At 35.4% G+C, this 12,761-nt stretch overlaps 1 protein-coding gene across 3 annotated transcripts in view; it reads left to right on the plus strand.

The window, feature by feature from the left end:
- The window catches only part of PPM1E (protein phosphatase, Mg2+/Mn2+ dependent 1E), a 201,488-nt gene that overhangs the window by 177,052 nt on the left and 11,675 nt on the right, over window positions 1-12,761 (plus strand). For all 3 annotated transcript variants that reach the window (XM_074261947.1, XM_074261945.1, XM_074261946.1), the window contains exons 3-4: window positions 1,172-1,371; window positions 9,975-10,163. In XM_074261947.1, the coding sequence (XP_074118048.1) occupies window positions 1,172-1,371; window positions 9,975-10,163 (389 nt within the window). The remainder of the gene's footprint in view (window positions 1-1,171; window positions 1,372-9,974; window positions 10,164-12,761) is intronic.

Consider the following 12,761-nt stretch of genomic DNA (forward strand, 5'->3'; position numbering starts at 1 on the left):
GTTGCCTAATTGTAGCACCAGTTAACAGCTGTCAAGTCACACAACTTTTATTTATAATTCTCCATATTAATAATAGAAAAGGAGCAAAAAAAAAAAAAAGAAAAGGAGCATCTTTGTGTCAAAGCACACAAAAACTGAACTATGTTAACATGCTGAAGGTTACTCTTTCTCTTCAATGTTAAGGTTACAAAATGAAAGATCCCAATCCAACTTTACATTGATTTATTCCAAATAGAGGGAACTTTTCTTTCTACCAAAATTTAGTGATTGATAGAGAAGAGTCCCCATATAATAAAATACTTTTTTTCCTAAGTGAAATCAAACATATCCTATTTGTCTGCTTTTAAAATTAAGAACAGAAAACAAAACTTTAATCACTAAATGTAATAGTGTAGTACAGTGGCTTTGATTCTATCCCAATTAGTCTGTGTAATTTTGAGCAAGTCATAACTTTTCAGGTCACCATTTCTGTATTTGTTAAATGAGAGGTTTGGACTAGATTTTCTAAGATCCCTTTCAACATAACAATCTCCCCCCCCCCAAAAAAAATTAATGAACAAGCATTTCTTAAGTATTTATTCTTTCTAGGCTCTGTGCTAGGTGTTGAGATATAAATATAAAAGTGAAATATTGCCTGTTCTCAAGCAGCTTTCATTCTACAACAAAATTCCAGTTCATTAGTATCCCACAAAAAAAGGGATGGAAAAAGAAGGTAGAGCAGAGGAAGTTGGGAAAAGGGAAAAAAGGGCAAAGTAGGGGGAAGAGACAACAGTGCTTAAATGAGATAAACTGTTGTTTTGGCTTTTGTTGTTATTGTTGTTGTTTGTCACTACCTGCAGCTATCGATTTTAAGTCATTTAACAGTTCTGGAAGAGCAGTTATGCTACTGGAACCCCTGCAGGGACCAGGACAACTCTAGTTCCAGAAATGGGATGAAATCAGCCTGCAGGACTATCTATTGGTCTGGTGTTAATAACTAAGAGGCAAGCAGTGATAATATAAAATTGTGTTTTTGAATGCAAAATAGTTGTCATTTCTTCTTCTGAACAATGAATCTTCTATTGATAAATTTGACAACAATGAATTACTTCTGTCTTTAGCAAGCAGACAAGCAAAGCAAAAACAATCCTCTAAAGTCTTTCATTTGAGGGTTTCTGTATTTCTTCCACAGAGATTGAGACAGTGAAATTGGCACGTTCTGTCTTCAGCAAACTACACGAGATTTGCTGCAGTTGGGTGAAGGACTTCCCTCTCCACAGGAAACCCCAATTGTATTATGAGACATCAATCCATGCCATCAAAAACATGCGCAGGAAAATGGAGGACAAACACGTCTGCATTCCTGACTTTAATATGCTCTTCAATCTAGAGGTAAAAAGGGCACATCCCAAGGGCCAGTGGGATAAAGACAAGAGGATTTGCCTTGCTCCCTTAAGTTTCTTTATTGAAAATGAGAGTTCCCAGTAGACTCTTAATGATGGACCATAAGTCAAGTGGCAGAAGTTTGCTTTCATTCAAATATGGAGAATTATTTCTCTATAATATTATTATCTGGAGGCAGCTAGATGCGTACAGTGGATAGAACACCAGTCCTGAAGTCAGGAGGATCTATATGATTATTATATGGTATTTTAGGATTGTTATGCTATTTTATATATATATATATATATATATATATATATATATATATATATATACACATATGGGATATAATATTAATATTATCAAATTGTTTTATTATGGACAAATACATGTGTGTGTTATAAAATTCATTTGATAATATTATCAAAAGGGAAGAATAAGTTTTATCTGAGGAGCAAACCAAAGGACTAGAGAGGCTTGAAATTTATTTCTAAATCTTTCATTGACTTGTTCTTTAATGTTGGTCTAATTTCTAAGTCATGTGCTTCAGTGAGCTAAAAATGCCCTTGGAATTCTTTTTTGTTGATCATGCAAAACATGGTGGGAATAGATGTAAAGATGCCTATTGGTGAATGATTTTGATTTACTTAGAGGAAACCCTGTGGGTAGATCCTAAGCAGTAGCCTCTCCTGTTTGATCTAGATGGATTTCTAGGTTAAATAGTAACAATTATAGCTAGTAGATGCTATGTAGTTAAAGTTTATAGAGAAATTTCTTTTAGTCAGGTGGTGGGGATTAAAAAAACCCTGTGAGCAGTAGCTAGCATTGGGAAGGGCATTCAATAAGGGAGGTGCTTGAGTTTGAGCATTAAATGATGAGACTTAGAAGAGCACCTGGCACCAAATTTTGGGGTTTGGCACCGAATATTGGAGTTTAGTCATGTGTAGAATTCACAATGGCCATTCTCTTTGGCAAAAGGTAGGTTTATTTAGGAGAAGGGCTTAGAGACAAAATGAAGAGGCAAAATAGATAGCAAGAGAGGTAAATATGAAATAGATTTGGAAGAGTATATAGTTAAACACCATGAAGCATTGGGGAGGAGGTGGGAAAAGGGGATGAAAGGAAAGATACCATGAGGCATGGGGGAGGTGATGGAGGCTCACTGGGAGGCACATTGGTCACCATGGCAGCTATCCCAAAAGATGTCATGAGCCATGGACTGATTTATAGGGGAAATTTAACCACAACTTGGATTTCTGACTGGACACAGCAAGGTGGGACTATCCAAGGGCTCAATAGTTTACTTTAGGGAATAATTTTATCAGAATTTCAGACTTTCTCCCTAAACCCCCACTTAGTGATCCAGGATCTCATCAAGAAGTATTTAAATACCTACTTAAATACACTTAGATACAAAGACACTTGGGGATAAACAAAGGCACTGGGGATATAAAAAAGACAAAACGAAAAACAGTTCTTTCCCCTCTCTCAAAGAAATTACATTCTACTAGGAAGATGCAACATGTCGACAGAATATATTTATATATTATATTATTATTATATATTATAAACATATTGTATTTACTTAACAAATATAATAAAATTTCTGGAGGAAGAGAATTCTAGTAACTAAGAAGAATCAGAAGAGAGTTCTCATAGGAAATTGCTTTTTAAATTGAGAAGGGAAGGCAAAAAAGGAGGAAAGGAGTGAGACAGGGAGGGGTGGAAGAAAAGAGGAAAAGGAAGGAAAGAAAGAAAGAGGGACAGAAGAAAGGATGGAGGAAATGTGAAAGGAAGAGAAGGAAGAAAAAAGAAAAAAGGAAGAAATAATAGAATGTCTACTATATGCTAGGCATTGTGTTAAATGCTTTATAAATATTATCTTATTTGAACATTTGATTTGAAGGAAGCTAAGAATTTTAAATGATGAGTAGGTGGATGTATTCTAAGTGCATAGAACAGCTAAGTGGTGGTTATAAGTTTTATCTTTCTTTTTTATAAATTGTGAACTTAACAAATATGAACATTTCTTTTTAAAAATACTTTTTATGGATTTTTGTTTTTATATTACCCCAATTTTTTAATGTAATCTACTCTTCTCCCTCTTGTTCTCCCTTTCCCAGACAACAACCTTTATCACAAAGAATAAAAGGTGAGGGAGGGGGCAGTTAAACAAAATTAATCAACATATCGGAAAAATTTGACATATATACTGTGTTTCACACTCATAGTCCCCTATTTCTGCAAAGATGTGGAAGGTGGGAAAGAGTCTTCTCATCTATCTTCCTTGCAGCCAAACTTGGTCATTATCTTGTTTAATATCAGTTTTTATTGTCCTGTTTTTATTCTTTTCATTTATATTGCTGTGATAACCTAGCATTTTGTTTTTCTGGGTTGTGTTTACTTGACTAAGTTCAATAAATTCAACCAATCAATAAGCATATTTTAAGCACCTAATATGTGCCAGATATTGTGTTAGACTCTGGAAACATAAATGCAAAGAAAGACAAGATTCCTACTTGAAACAAGCTTACATTCTAATGGGAAAGTCAAATACCTGTAAAATATATGTATAACCTACGTATAGTTACTAAATTCACACAAAGAAGAGTTAACTGTAAGGCAGTTAGGAATGGAGAATATTTCATATTAATATTAATATTCATCATGCTAATCATTATCTTTTTTCAAAAAACATACCTGTGACTTCATAGAGGTAAGAAACTCTGAGGTTTTTTGACCACTTGGTGGTTGGGGAATGATTTTTATCTCATATACTAAACATGAATATTTTAGTAAACAAAGAACAGAGGGCTAGGAATGAAATTATGGACTTCTTTAAATGTATATTGAATATAGGGGTGAAGCCAAGATGGCAGAGCAGAAGTAGGAAGTCACCTGAACTCTACCAAATTTTCTTCCAAACAACTTTTTAACATCTCAAATTGAATTCTGGAATGGCAGAATCAATAAAATATAAGGATGAAACAATTTTTCAACCTAAAACAACTGAAGAAGTCAGCAGGAAACTCTATCACACTGGGGTGATGGGGAAGTCTGGAGCACACAGCATGGCTTGAAGAAAGCTGCATTACTGGTAGCATCAGCTTTGGGAACTCTTAGCCCACAGACAATAAGAAAGTAAAATAACCAATCATAAAAAGATTACAGGTCACCCTTTGCTGGCATTGGGACCCTGTTGCATTGTCCCGTTATGCCATTCTGGATCACGATTTCAGGGACAAGAGGAGCACTGACACTTATGGTCTCAGAGGAACAAGGTCTCTTTCTGATAAAGACTAAAACACAGGCTAGGAGAGAATGACCATACTTCTCCTTAGATCGTACCACTTTGGAAGCACTGAAAATTTAGTCTCCAGAACTAGATCTGAAAACAGCAACAAAAAAAGTTAGGATACCCTGGGAGTAGGTCCCAAGTATAACATAAAGTTATAAATCAAGAAATAAACTACTGGAAAATGAGCAGAAAATAATATGAACATGAATGTAGAAAGTTATTGTAGTAGCAGGGGAGAGCAAAGCACAAACTTAGTAGAAGACAATATTGTCAGAACAGCTACATCCAAAGCCTCAAAGAAAAATGCAAATTGATTTCAGGCTCGGAAAAAGGAAATCCTGGAAGAGTTCAAAAAGGATTTGAAAATTCAAATAAGAGAAAAAGAAGAAAAATTGGGAAAAGAATTAAGAATGGAGCAGGAAAATTGTGAAAAGAGAGTCAGCAATTTGGTAAAAATGTATATTGAGAGGCAGCTAGAGTGGCATAGAGGATAGAATACCAGCCTTGAAGTCAGGAGACACGAGTTCAAATCTGACCTCAGACACTTAATACTTCCTAGCTGTGTGACCCTGGGCAAGTCACTTAACCCCAGTTGCCTTAGGGGGAAAAATGTACATTGAGTTTAACAACAATAGTACTATAATTATCCTTCATGTCTTCTAAACTTCCTTTTTTTCCTCTTCTATGTATTTTTGAAATTTCATTGATATTATTTTTCTTTCCTTTTTTGCATCATTATTACTAATCACCACTGGTTACTAACTGTCCTCCTACAAATAAAATTACTCTCTTATAATACATTATAGTTAAGCACAACAAATAGATACATTGGCTGTGTCTGAAAATATATGGCATCCCAAAAATCTGAATTATTTTAAGCTTAAAATGGACCCCTCTGCATGTCTCTGCACCCCCAGCTCTCTGTCAAAAAAGTGAAAGCTTGATTCCTCATTAATCTTCTGGAGTCCAGATTGGTGCTTGAATTATTCAAAGTTCCTTTGCCTTTCAACATTATTTTCCTTTGCAAAATTGTCATCATTATATAAATTGTTGTGGTTCTGTTTATTTTATTCTGTATCTGTTCGTAGAACTCAGGTTTTTTTTGAATCTATCTCTCATAATTCCTCACCACAACATTCCATAATATTCACATACTGTAATTTGCTTAATCATTTTTTCTTCAATAAAAAATGCTGCTATATTTTTTATACATGAGCCCTTTCCCCTTTCTTGAATGTTTAAGCCTGGTATCACTGAATCAAAGGGTATGCACAATTTAGTAACTTTTGGATATAATTCCAAATTGCTTTCCAGAATAGTTGGAGCAATTTATATTTACACCAATAATTGTCATGTTTCTGTCCTCCCACAGTCTCTCCAACAATTATCATTTTCCTTTTTGTCAGAAATTATCATTTCACTTTTTGCTCAATCTAAGATTTTGCTGATTACAGGTTCTATCTTTCTTCTGTAGATATACTTCCTTACAGTTTTCTGTTAATACCAGCTTTGGTTCAAAGAGCCACATAAATTATCAACATGACACATCCTACATATCAATTTTAAACCCTATGGAAACCTGACAATTTTTTCTTGGTTACCCTGCTAACTTTATATAAGATCGACTTTTTTGAAAGCACCATGCTGCTCTCTTAGCTGAGTTATTTCTGATTCCACTGTATTTTTAAAAAATATCTTGGCAACAATTCTAAAAAATTCATGATGAAAAATGTTATCTACCTCCAGAGAAAGAATTGATGGAGCCTGAGTGCAGATCGAAGCATACTATTTTTCACCATTTTTTTTCCTTTTGGTTAGTGTCTTCTTTAGCATAATTAATATGGAAATATATTTTACATGATTGCACATATCCAACCTATTTCAAATTGCTTGCTGTCTCAGAGAAAGAGGAGGAGAAGAAGGGAGGGAGAAAATGTGGAACTCAAAATCTTGAACCCAGATCCTCAGATTCCAAATCCTGTATTCTTTCTATTTGTGTTTGATCATTTCAGTCACGTCCAACTTTTCATGACCCTATTGGGGATTTTCTTGGCAAAGATATTTAAGTGGTTTGCCATTTCCTTCTTTAGCTCATTTGCAGATGAGGAACTGAGGCAAAAAAAAAAAAAAAAAGAATGTTAAAAATTGTCTTTACATGTAATTGGGGAAATGTGTATGTATATGTACACACAGAGTCATATATATCTTGACTCCTAAGAAAAAGAAATAGCTGGGCTTATACTTTAAAGAAATGTAATTGATAAACTAGTTCTTTATAATCCATGTCAATTTACTAAACATTTTCCGTTTAGTAAATCCTAGTTCTTACTATCAAGACATAATGAACTAATACAGAAGTAGGTTTTTCCTTTTACTTGTTCCTTGTCACTCTTCTCAAATTTGTGTTTGAATATCAATTAAAAAGTATAAATTATACTCTTCCACATAGATGACTATCAACGATATCTAAGCCATGTGTGCCTAAGATGTGACTATATTGCTTATTTTCTGACGTGATTCAACTCCATGTATATATGATCCAAAAGCCCCTGTGTAACAATAGCTGCTAACAGGGGGGGAAGGAGGGAAAGAAGAGGACATTCATTTTGAGATTGCACTTTGATTCAAGGCTCTTAGTACTGTTTGCTGAAGCAGTTGCTGCTTCTGATTTTATTTCTTGCTTCACCCATCAGCTGTGGGCCATTGCTTCAAATGATCACCCCGTTCCTACTTGCTATATACCAGCTTGGTAAATTAGTACTAGGATGCTGGGATAAAAATTTCCTATCACATAGATCCCACTCTGAAGGAGTTTATAATGTAGGAAGGGAAAAGAAATGTCCCAAGATAACTTCCAATTCTTCCTATGCCTCTATGAACTATAAGGGATGGTGTTGCACTGTGTGTTCTAAATACAGAGCTGCTTCTCCCCTAAATGTTCTAACAGACCACTTTGGGAGTACCTTCCAATTCATATTGGACTGATCAGCCACAGCCAAACATACCATATCCTGACCCAAACATTGGGATGTCGTTGGTCTTCAAAAATGAAAGACAAACAACAATAATTGGGCAGCTGGGTGGTTCAGTGGATGGAGTATGAGGCTTAAATTCAGAAATATTCATCTTCCTGAGTTCTGACACTTCCTAGCTATGTGACTCTGAGCAAGTCACTTAACCCTGTTTGCGTCAGATCCTTATCTATAAAATGAGCCAGAGAAGGAAATAGCAAACCACTCCAATACCTTGGCCAAGAAAAACCCCAATAGAGTCATGAAGAGTTGAACATGATTGAAATGATTTGAACAAAAATGGAAAGAATATGGGATTTGGAACCTGGACCTGGGTTCAAGATATTTCTTCCCTGTCACCACATTGATCATGGATAGATCTATTCCCATGAGGCAGTATTCTCAACCTCAAGATGAATCTGTCTCTAAAAAATCTGGTTAAATTCCATATTTCATGTCCTGGGTACCAGAATTGCTAGTTCTATATCTAGGGTCCCAAGCTCCAAATTTGGTATTCTTTGCATTGTATTAGGCTGCCTCCTCAAAGCCTCTGGATTTCACTTCATTTTGCAGAATACTTGGTTTTACTTGAGATTCTTGGTTTAAAAGACATATTATAGCAATAATAGTAGGGTCATCCTGTATATAGACCTCTTAAATGCAATTTAAGATGTCAATTAAGAGCCAGAATTAGGTCCCAAATTATTTAGTCTATATATTTTAGATGTGACCTGTGATCCAGAACTCTGCATCTGTAAGGACTGAGCTTAAACTTTAGGGACTTTGAACAGACTATGTTCTTTTTCATTCCTCTCCCACTTTCACCCTCTTGGTAGACCTTAGGCAATAATAGGAAGTTACTGAGTAGGGGGAATGATGTGATACAAGCTGTTTTGGAAAGATCAGTCTGGCAGTGCTGTTCCCCTTCTTTTCAAGGATATCCACACTCTCTTGCTCTGGATTGTATGTTCCCACTTCCAAATCTTGCTTCCTTAAGTATTATTTTTTCCCTAGTCCTTCTGGTATCTTAACTGATTCCCTCCTCCTTGCCATCAAGCATCTTTAAAAATGTTTGCCTTTAAATTTTTTATTTTTTATTTTTGCTTTGAGGCAATCAGGGTTAAATGACTTGCCCAGCATCACAGATAGTAAATGTTTGAGGCCACATTTGAACTCAGATCCTCCTGACTTCAGGGCAACATTCAAATCCACTATGCTACTAGATACCTTTATCTTAAGAATCTTGAAAAAAAAAATAATTAAAAAAATTTTTATTTTGATTTGATTCGGCTGACCTGTCTACAATCACACAAACAAAGGAATTCTTCTACTATATTTAAGTCATTCACAGTTGATTCTGTCTAGCTTACTTTTACTAACAGAGGCTTCAAGGAATGTTCTTAAAGGGAAGGAGGTATGGTGCCTACTTTAAGGTCTGAGTTCCTATTTATTAAATGAATCAATCATAAATTTATCTAGATTCCTTTTTGGATCCATTTTGGATTCCTTAAGAGAATGAAGTTACAAAAAGAGGTTGATCTATTTTTAAAAAAAGGTAAGGATAATAAAAAACACATCCTATTTTCAAAACCCTTTTTGATCTATTATTTTATTAGATCCCCTCAACATCACTATGAGGTTCATATCATCCATCCTTATTTAACTGATGGAAGAAATGGAGGCAAAGTCTTGATTAAGTGACTGGCTGGAATGGCACTAAACACTTAACACATCCCAGCTGTGTGACCCTGGGCAAGTGACTTAACTCCAATTGCTTCAGAAAAAAAAAAAAAAAAGGAATTTGGGTCCCATATGGTGAGAATTTTGGAATCATGAAGTATATCTGTATGATGTACATATCCACATATGTTATGCCAGTGGTTTACATTCTATAAAGGTTATTTTAAATGTTATTTAATATCTTCATAAAGGCATTTAATTATTGTCTTTTTGTGCTTCTTATTTTTTTTTTCACTTTGGCTGCATGGGGAACGTTTGAAGCAAATGTGTGTGGGTGGTTTCCATGGTACAAAGTAGCAACTTCCACAGAAAGGGGCAGTTCTGCCCGAGTTAATTGGGCATGTGTATTCCAGTGTGCTGGTATGGAAACACGAAATCCCTGATACTGCAGGTACTTCAGCAGTGGCCAGAAAAGGGAAATGTTTTCTCTTGTTATGGAGACAACTCACTTTGGGATGTAGGACAAGGTGGAGGAGGATGGGGAATGGGAGTTTTAAGGACAGCAGTTAAATCAGATTTCAGCCCATCCCACAATTGGCCGTGTGCTCTGCTTCCTTTGACAGGATCAAGAAGAACAAGCTTACTTTGCCGTGTTTGATGGGCATGGTGGAGTAGATGCTGCTATTTATGCTTCTGTCCACCTCCATGTGAACTTGGTGCGACAGGAAATGTTCCCCCATGATCCTGCAGAGGCTCTGTGCCGGGCCTTCCGGGTGACCGACGAGCGTTTTGTGCAGAAAGCAGCCAGGGAGGTTTGTGACTTTGTCATATGAGCAGCTATGGGCCCAAAAGAGATTTTGCCTTGAAATGCGGGCTAAAGAATATTCGCCCAGTCCATTAATTTAGTCTGTGGCTAAAGGGTTATTTAGACTCAGATTTTGCTTTCTTTACATCATCTCCCCCCTTGCCCTCAGGGCTTTATATCCCTTGGCATTCTCTTCTGGGCTTTTACTCCTAAGGAAGACCTTGAATTTCATTTTAGTTCTCCTTCACTATTTGCAGAATATGCTAAGTGATATAGTGATATAGTGCTCCATGAACATAGTCCTAGACATACTGTATATATATATATATATATATATGTATATACACATATATATATAGACATTATATATATATATATATATATATATATATATATATATATATATATATATACATAGGCAAATTATATAGAAGTTCTTAGGCTGCAATTTTCTAGAAATTTCTCCCTCTGGATTGATAAATTTTTATTTTTTTGATCACCAAAGCTTATCAATCAGTCACGCCATAATAATTTCTTTCCCTTTTTATTGCTAGCAAGTTTGGATATGATCATAGCAAATATAAAAAAAAAATAGCAAACTATTTGAGTGAGAAAAACTACTTGAATTTCCTATCTTAAGAGCTTTAGAAAAGAACTGGGATTATACTCACACTATTAATCTGTTCTTGATTATTATTAGTCTCAAATGATCTAAGAAGCAAATTTCCTCTTGCCAGAATAAAAGAAGTTTGAGCTTGTTGTCTATATTGTAATGATTTTCACTATTTCAACATTTACTGACCTGAATATTTACAGAAATTAGATATTAGAATAAAGAGTGGGAACTTCAACCTAATTAATCATGGATCAAAATCCATGGTACATAATTAACTATAGCAGTGAATGCTGGAAGTCTTAATCAGGAATAAACTGAAAAAAAAATTTTTTTTCTTAAAGAAGTTGATTGCAGAGAGAGAAAATTATTTTCTCATAACTGAAATATTAAGTCTTTCATGGAATGGGCAGAGTGTGGGTTGTGCATGACTATTTGATCTATTTAAGTTAGGAAAACTCACATAGTAAACTAGTGGGAGAGGTCAGAATGTAGACCAGAAATCTTAATGCTCCATGCCCTAGTGAATTTTGGGATTCCACAGAAAATAAGTACATATTTCCTTTTCTTCTAATGATCCTAAGGCCTTTCTAGGTTAAATGCAAATCCAAAAGTGGTCATCAGACTTATACAATTAAAATCAGTTCAATTCAATTCAAAGATTGGTACCATGTACCAGGAACTGTGTATGTGGGAATGGGGAATAAAATAAAAAGATGAATTAAACAAACCCTAAATTAAATATAAAAGGTTTTATTGATTGAACAGTATACTTTGTGCTGGATGCCAATCTACTAAATTTCCCAGGGGTTACTCAAAAACCACAGCCTCCCGGCTTTTCCTCTCATCATAATTCTTCCTCTGCTTTAAATGTGGAACATGATATCCTGAGGAATCAACTAGAGATAATCCCATCTTTAAAATCTTTGCTTTTAGGTCTTCTCTCTTCCCCATGTCCTGCTTCCATTTATTCAAGAATAAACTAATATTCTTGACTGTATCCACACTTGCTTATTTTGTCTAAAGCTCCAGTGTGCCTCAGTCTCCCCAACAGCTCACTACTATCTTAAATAATTTAATTCTCACACAACAAGCTCCCGTTTGTCCTTCCATGTGCTGTTAACTACTGAGAAAAAAAAGTAGCTATTCCTGTTGTGAAACAGCCCAGCCTCCTGTTCTCTCCAGAGCATATGCAGTGAAACGTCTTTATAATTTGTACTAGCGGGGCTGAATTATCTGAACATTCTGTGTGGGAAGACATTCTATTGGTGGGCGAGGATTTATAACAAACAACGAATTTTCTCCATGTAGGAGATGGGCAATGGGGAGGGAATATTGGAAGGGGGAAAATATCTACCTATGTATGGCTCACTGGGTCTAATCAGAAAATTATGATATGTGGGTCAAATGGACCTGCTGGGTTGGTCAGCTAATAGCATCAGCATGTTTAAGAGACCCCAGAATCAGAAGACTTTCTCCTACAAGGACTCCAGATTCCTAATGCATTAGTAATTGAAGGGGAAAGTTTCCCCATATTACATGTGGGGAAAATCTAGACCTCTAGAAAACATTTTATATAAGTTTCATAGTAGCTGTACATGTCTCATGTACCAAGAGTATAAACCATAGTATTCTATGGAATACAACTATTATTGGATACTTTCATATATTCTCCTAGAAGCATTGAAACATTGGCTCCCTTTTCCTTCAAGGGAAATGCTATAAATTTAGTTTTACAAACAGTGGGACCTGAAGCTATGATTTTTCCCTGACCAAATAATGATTTAGTGAGACACATGACACAGTGGGAAAAGTCCTGCCCTGGAAGGCACAAGTTATATGACATTGGATAAGGGTGCTTATGAGGATCAAGTAAAATAATGCACATGAAAATGTTTTTTAAAAGTATGATATACAAGTATAAAATATTATTAATAGTTTACCTACTCCCTGCTGGGTCAGAATGTAAATGTATTTTTCAATGAGAATTCA

Source organism: Sminthopsis crassicaudata, chromosome 4 (genome assembly GCF_048593235.1).
Source record: "Sminthopsis crassicaudata isolate SCR6 chromosome 4, ASM4859323v1, whole genome shotgun sequence".
Taxonomy (NCBI): Eukaryota; Metazoa; Chordata; class Mammalia; order Dasyuromorphia; family Dasyuridae; genus Sminthopsis; species Sminthopsis crassicaudata.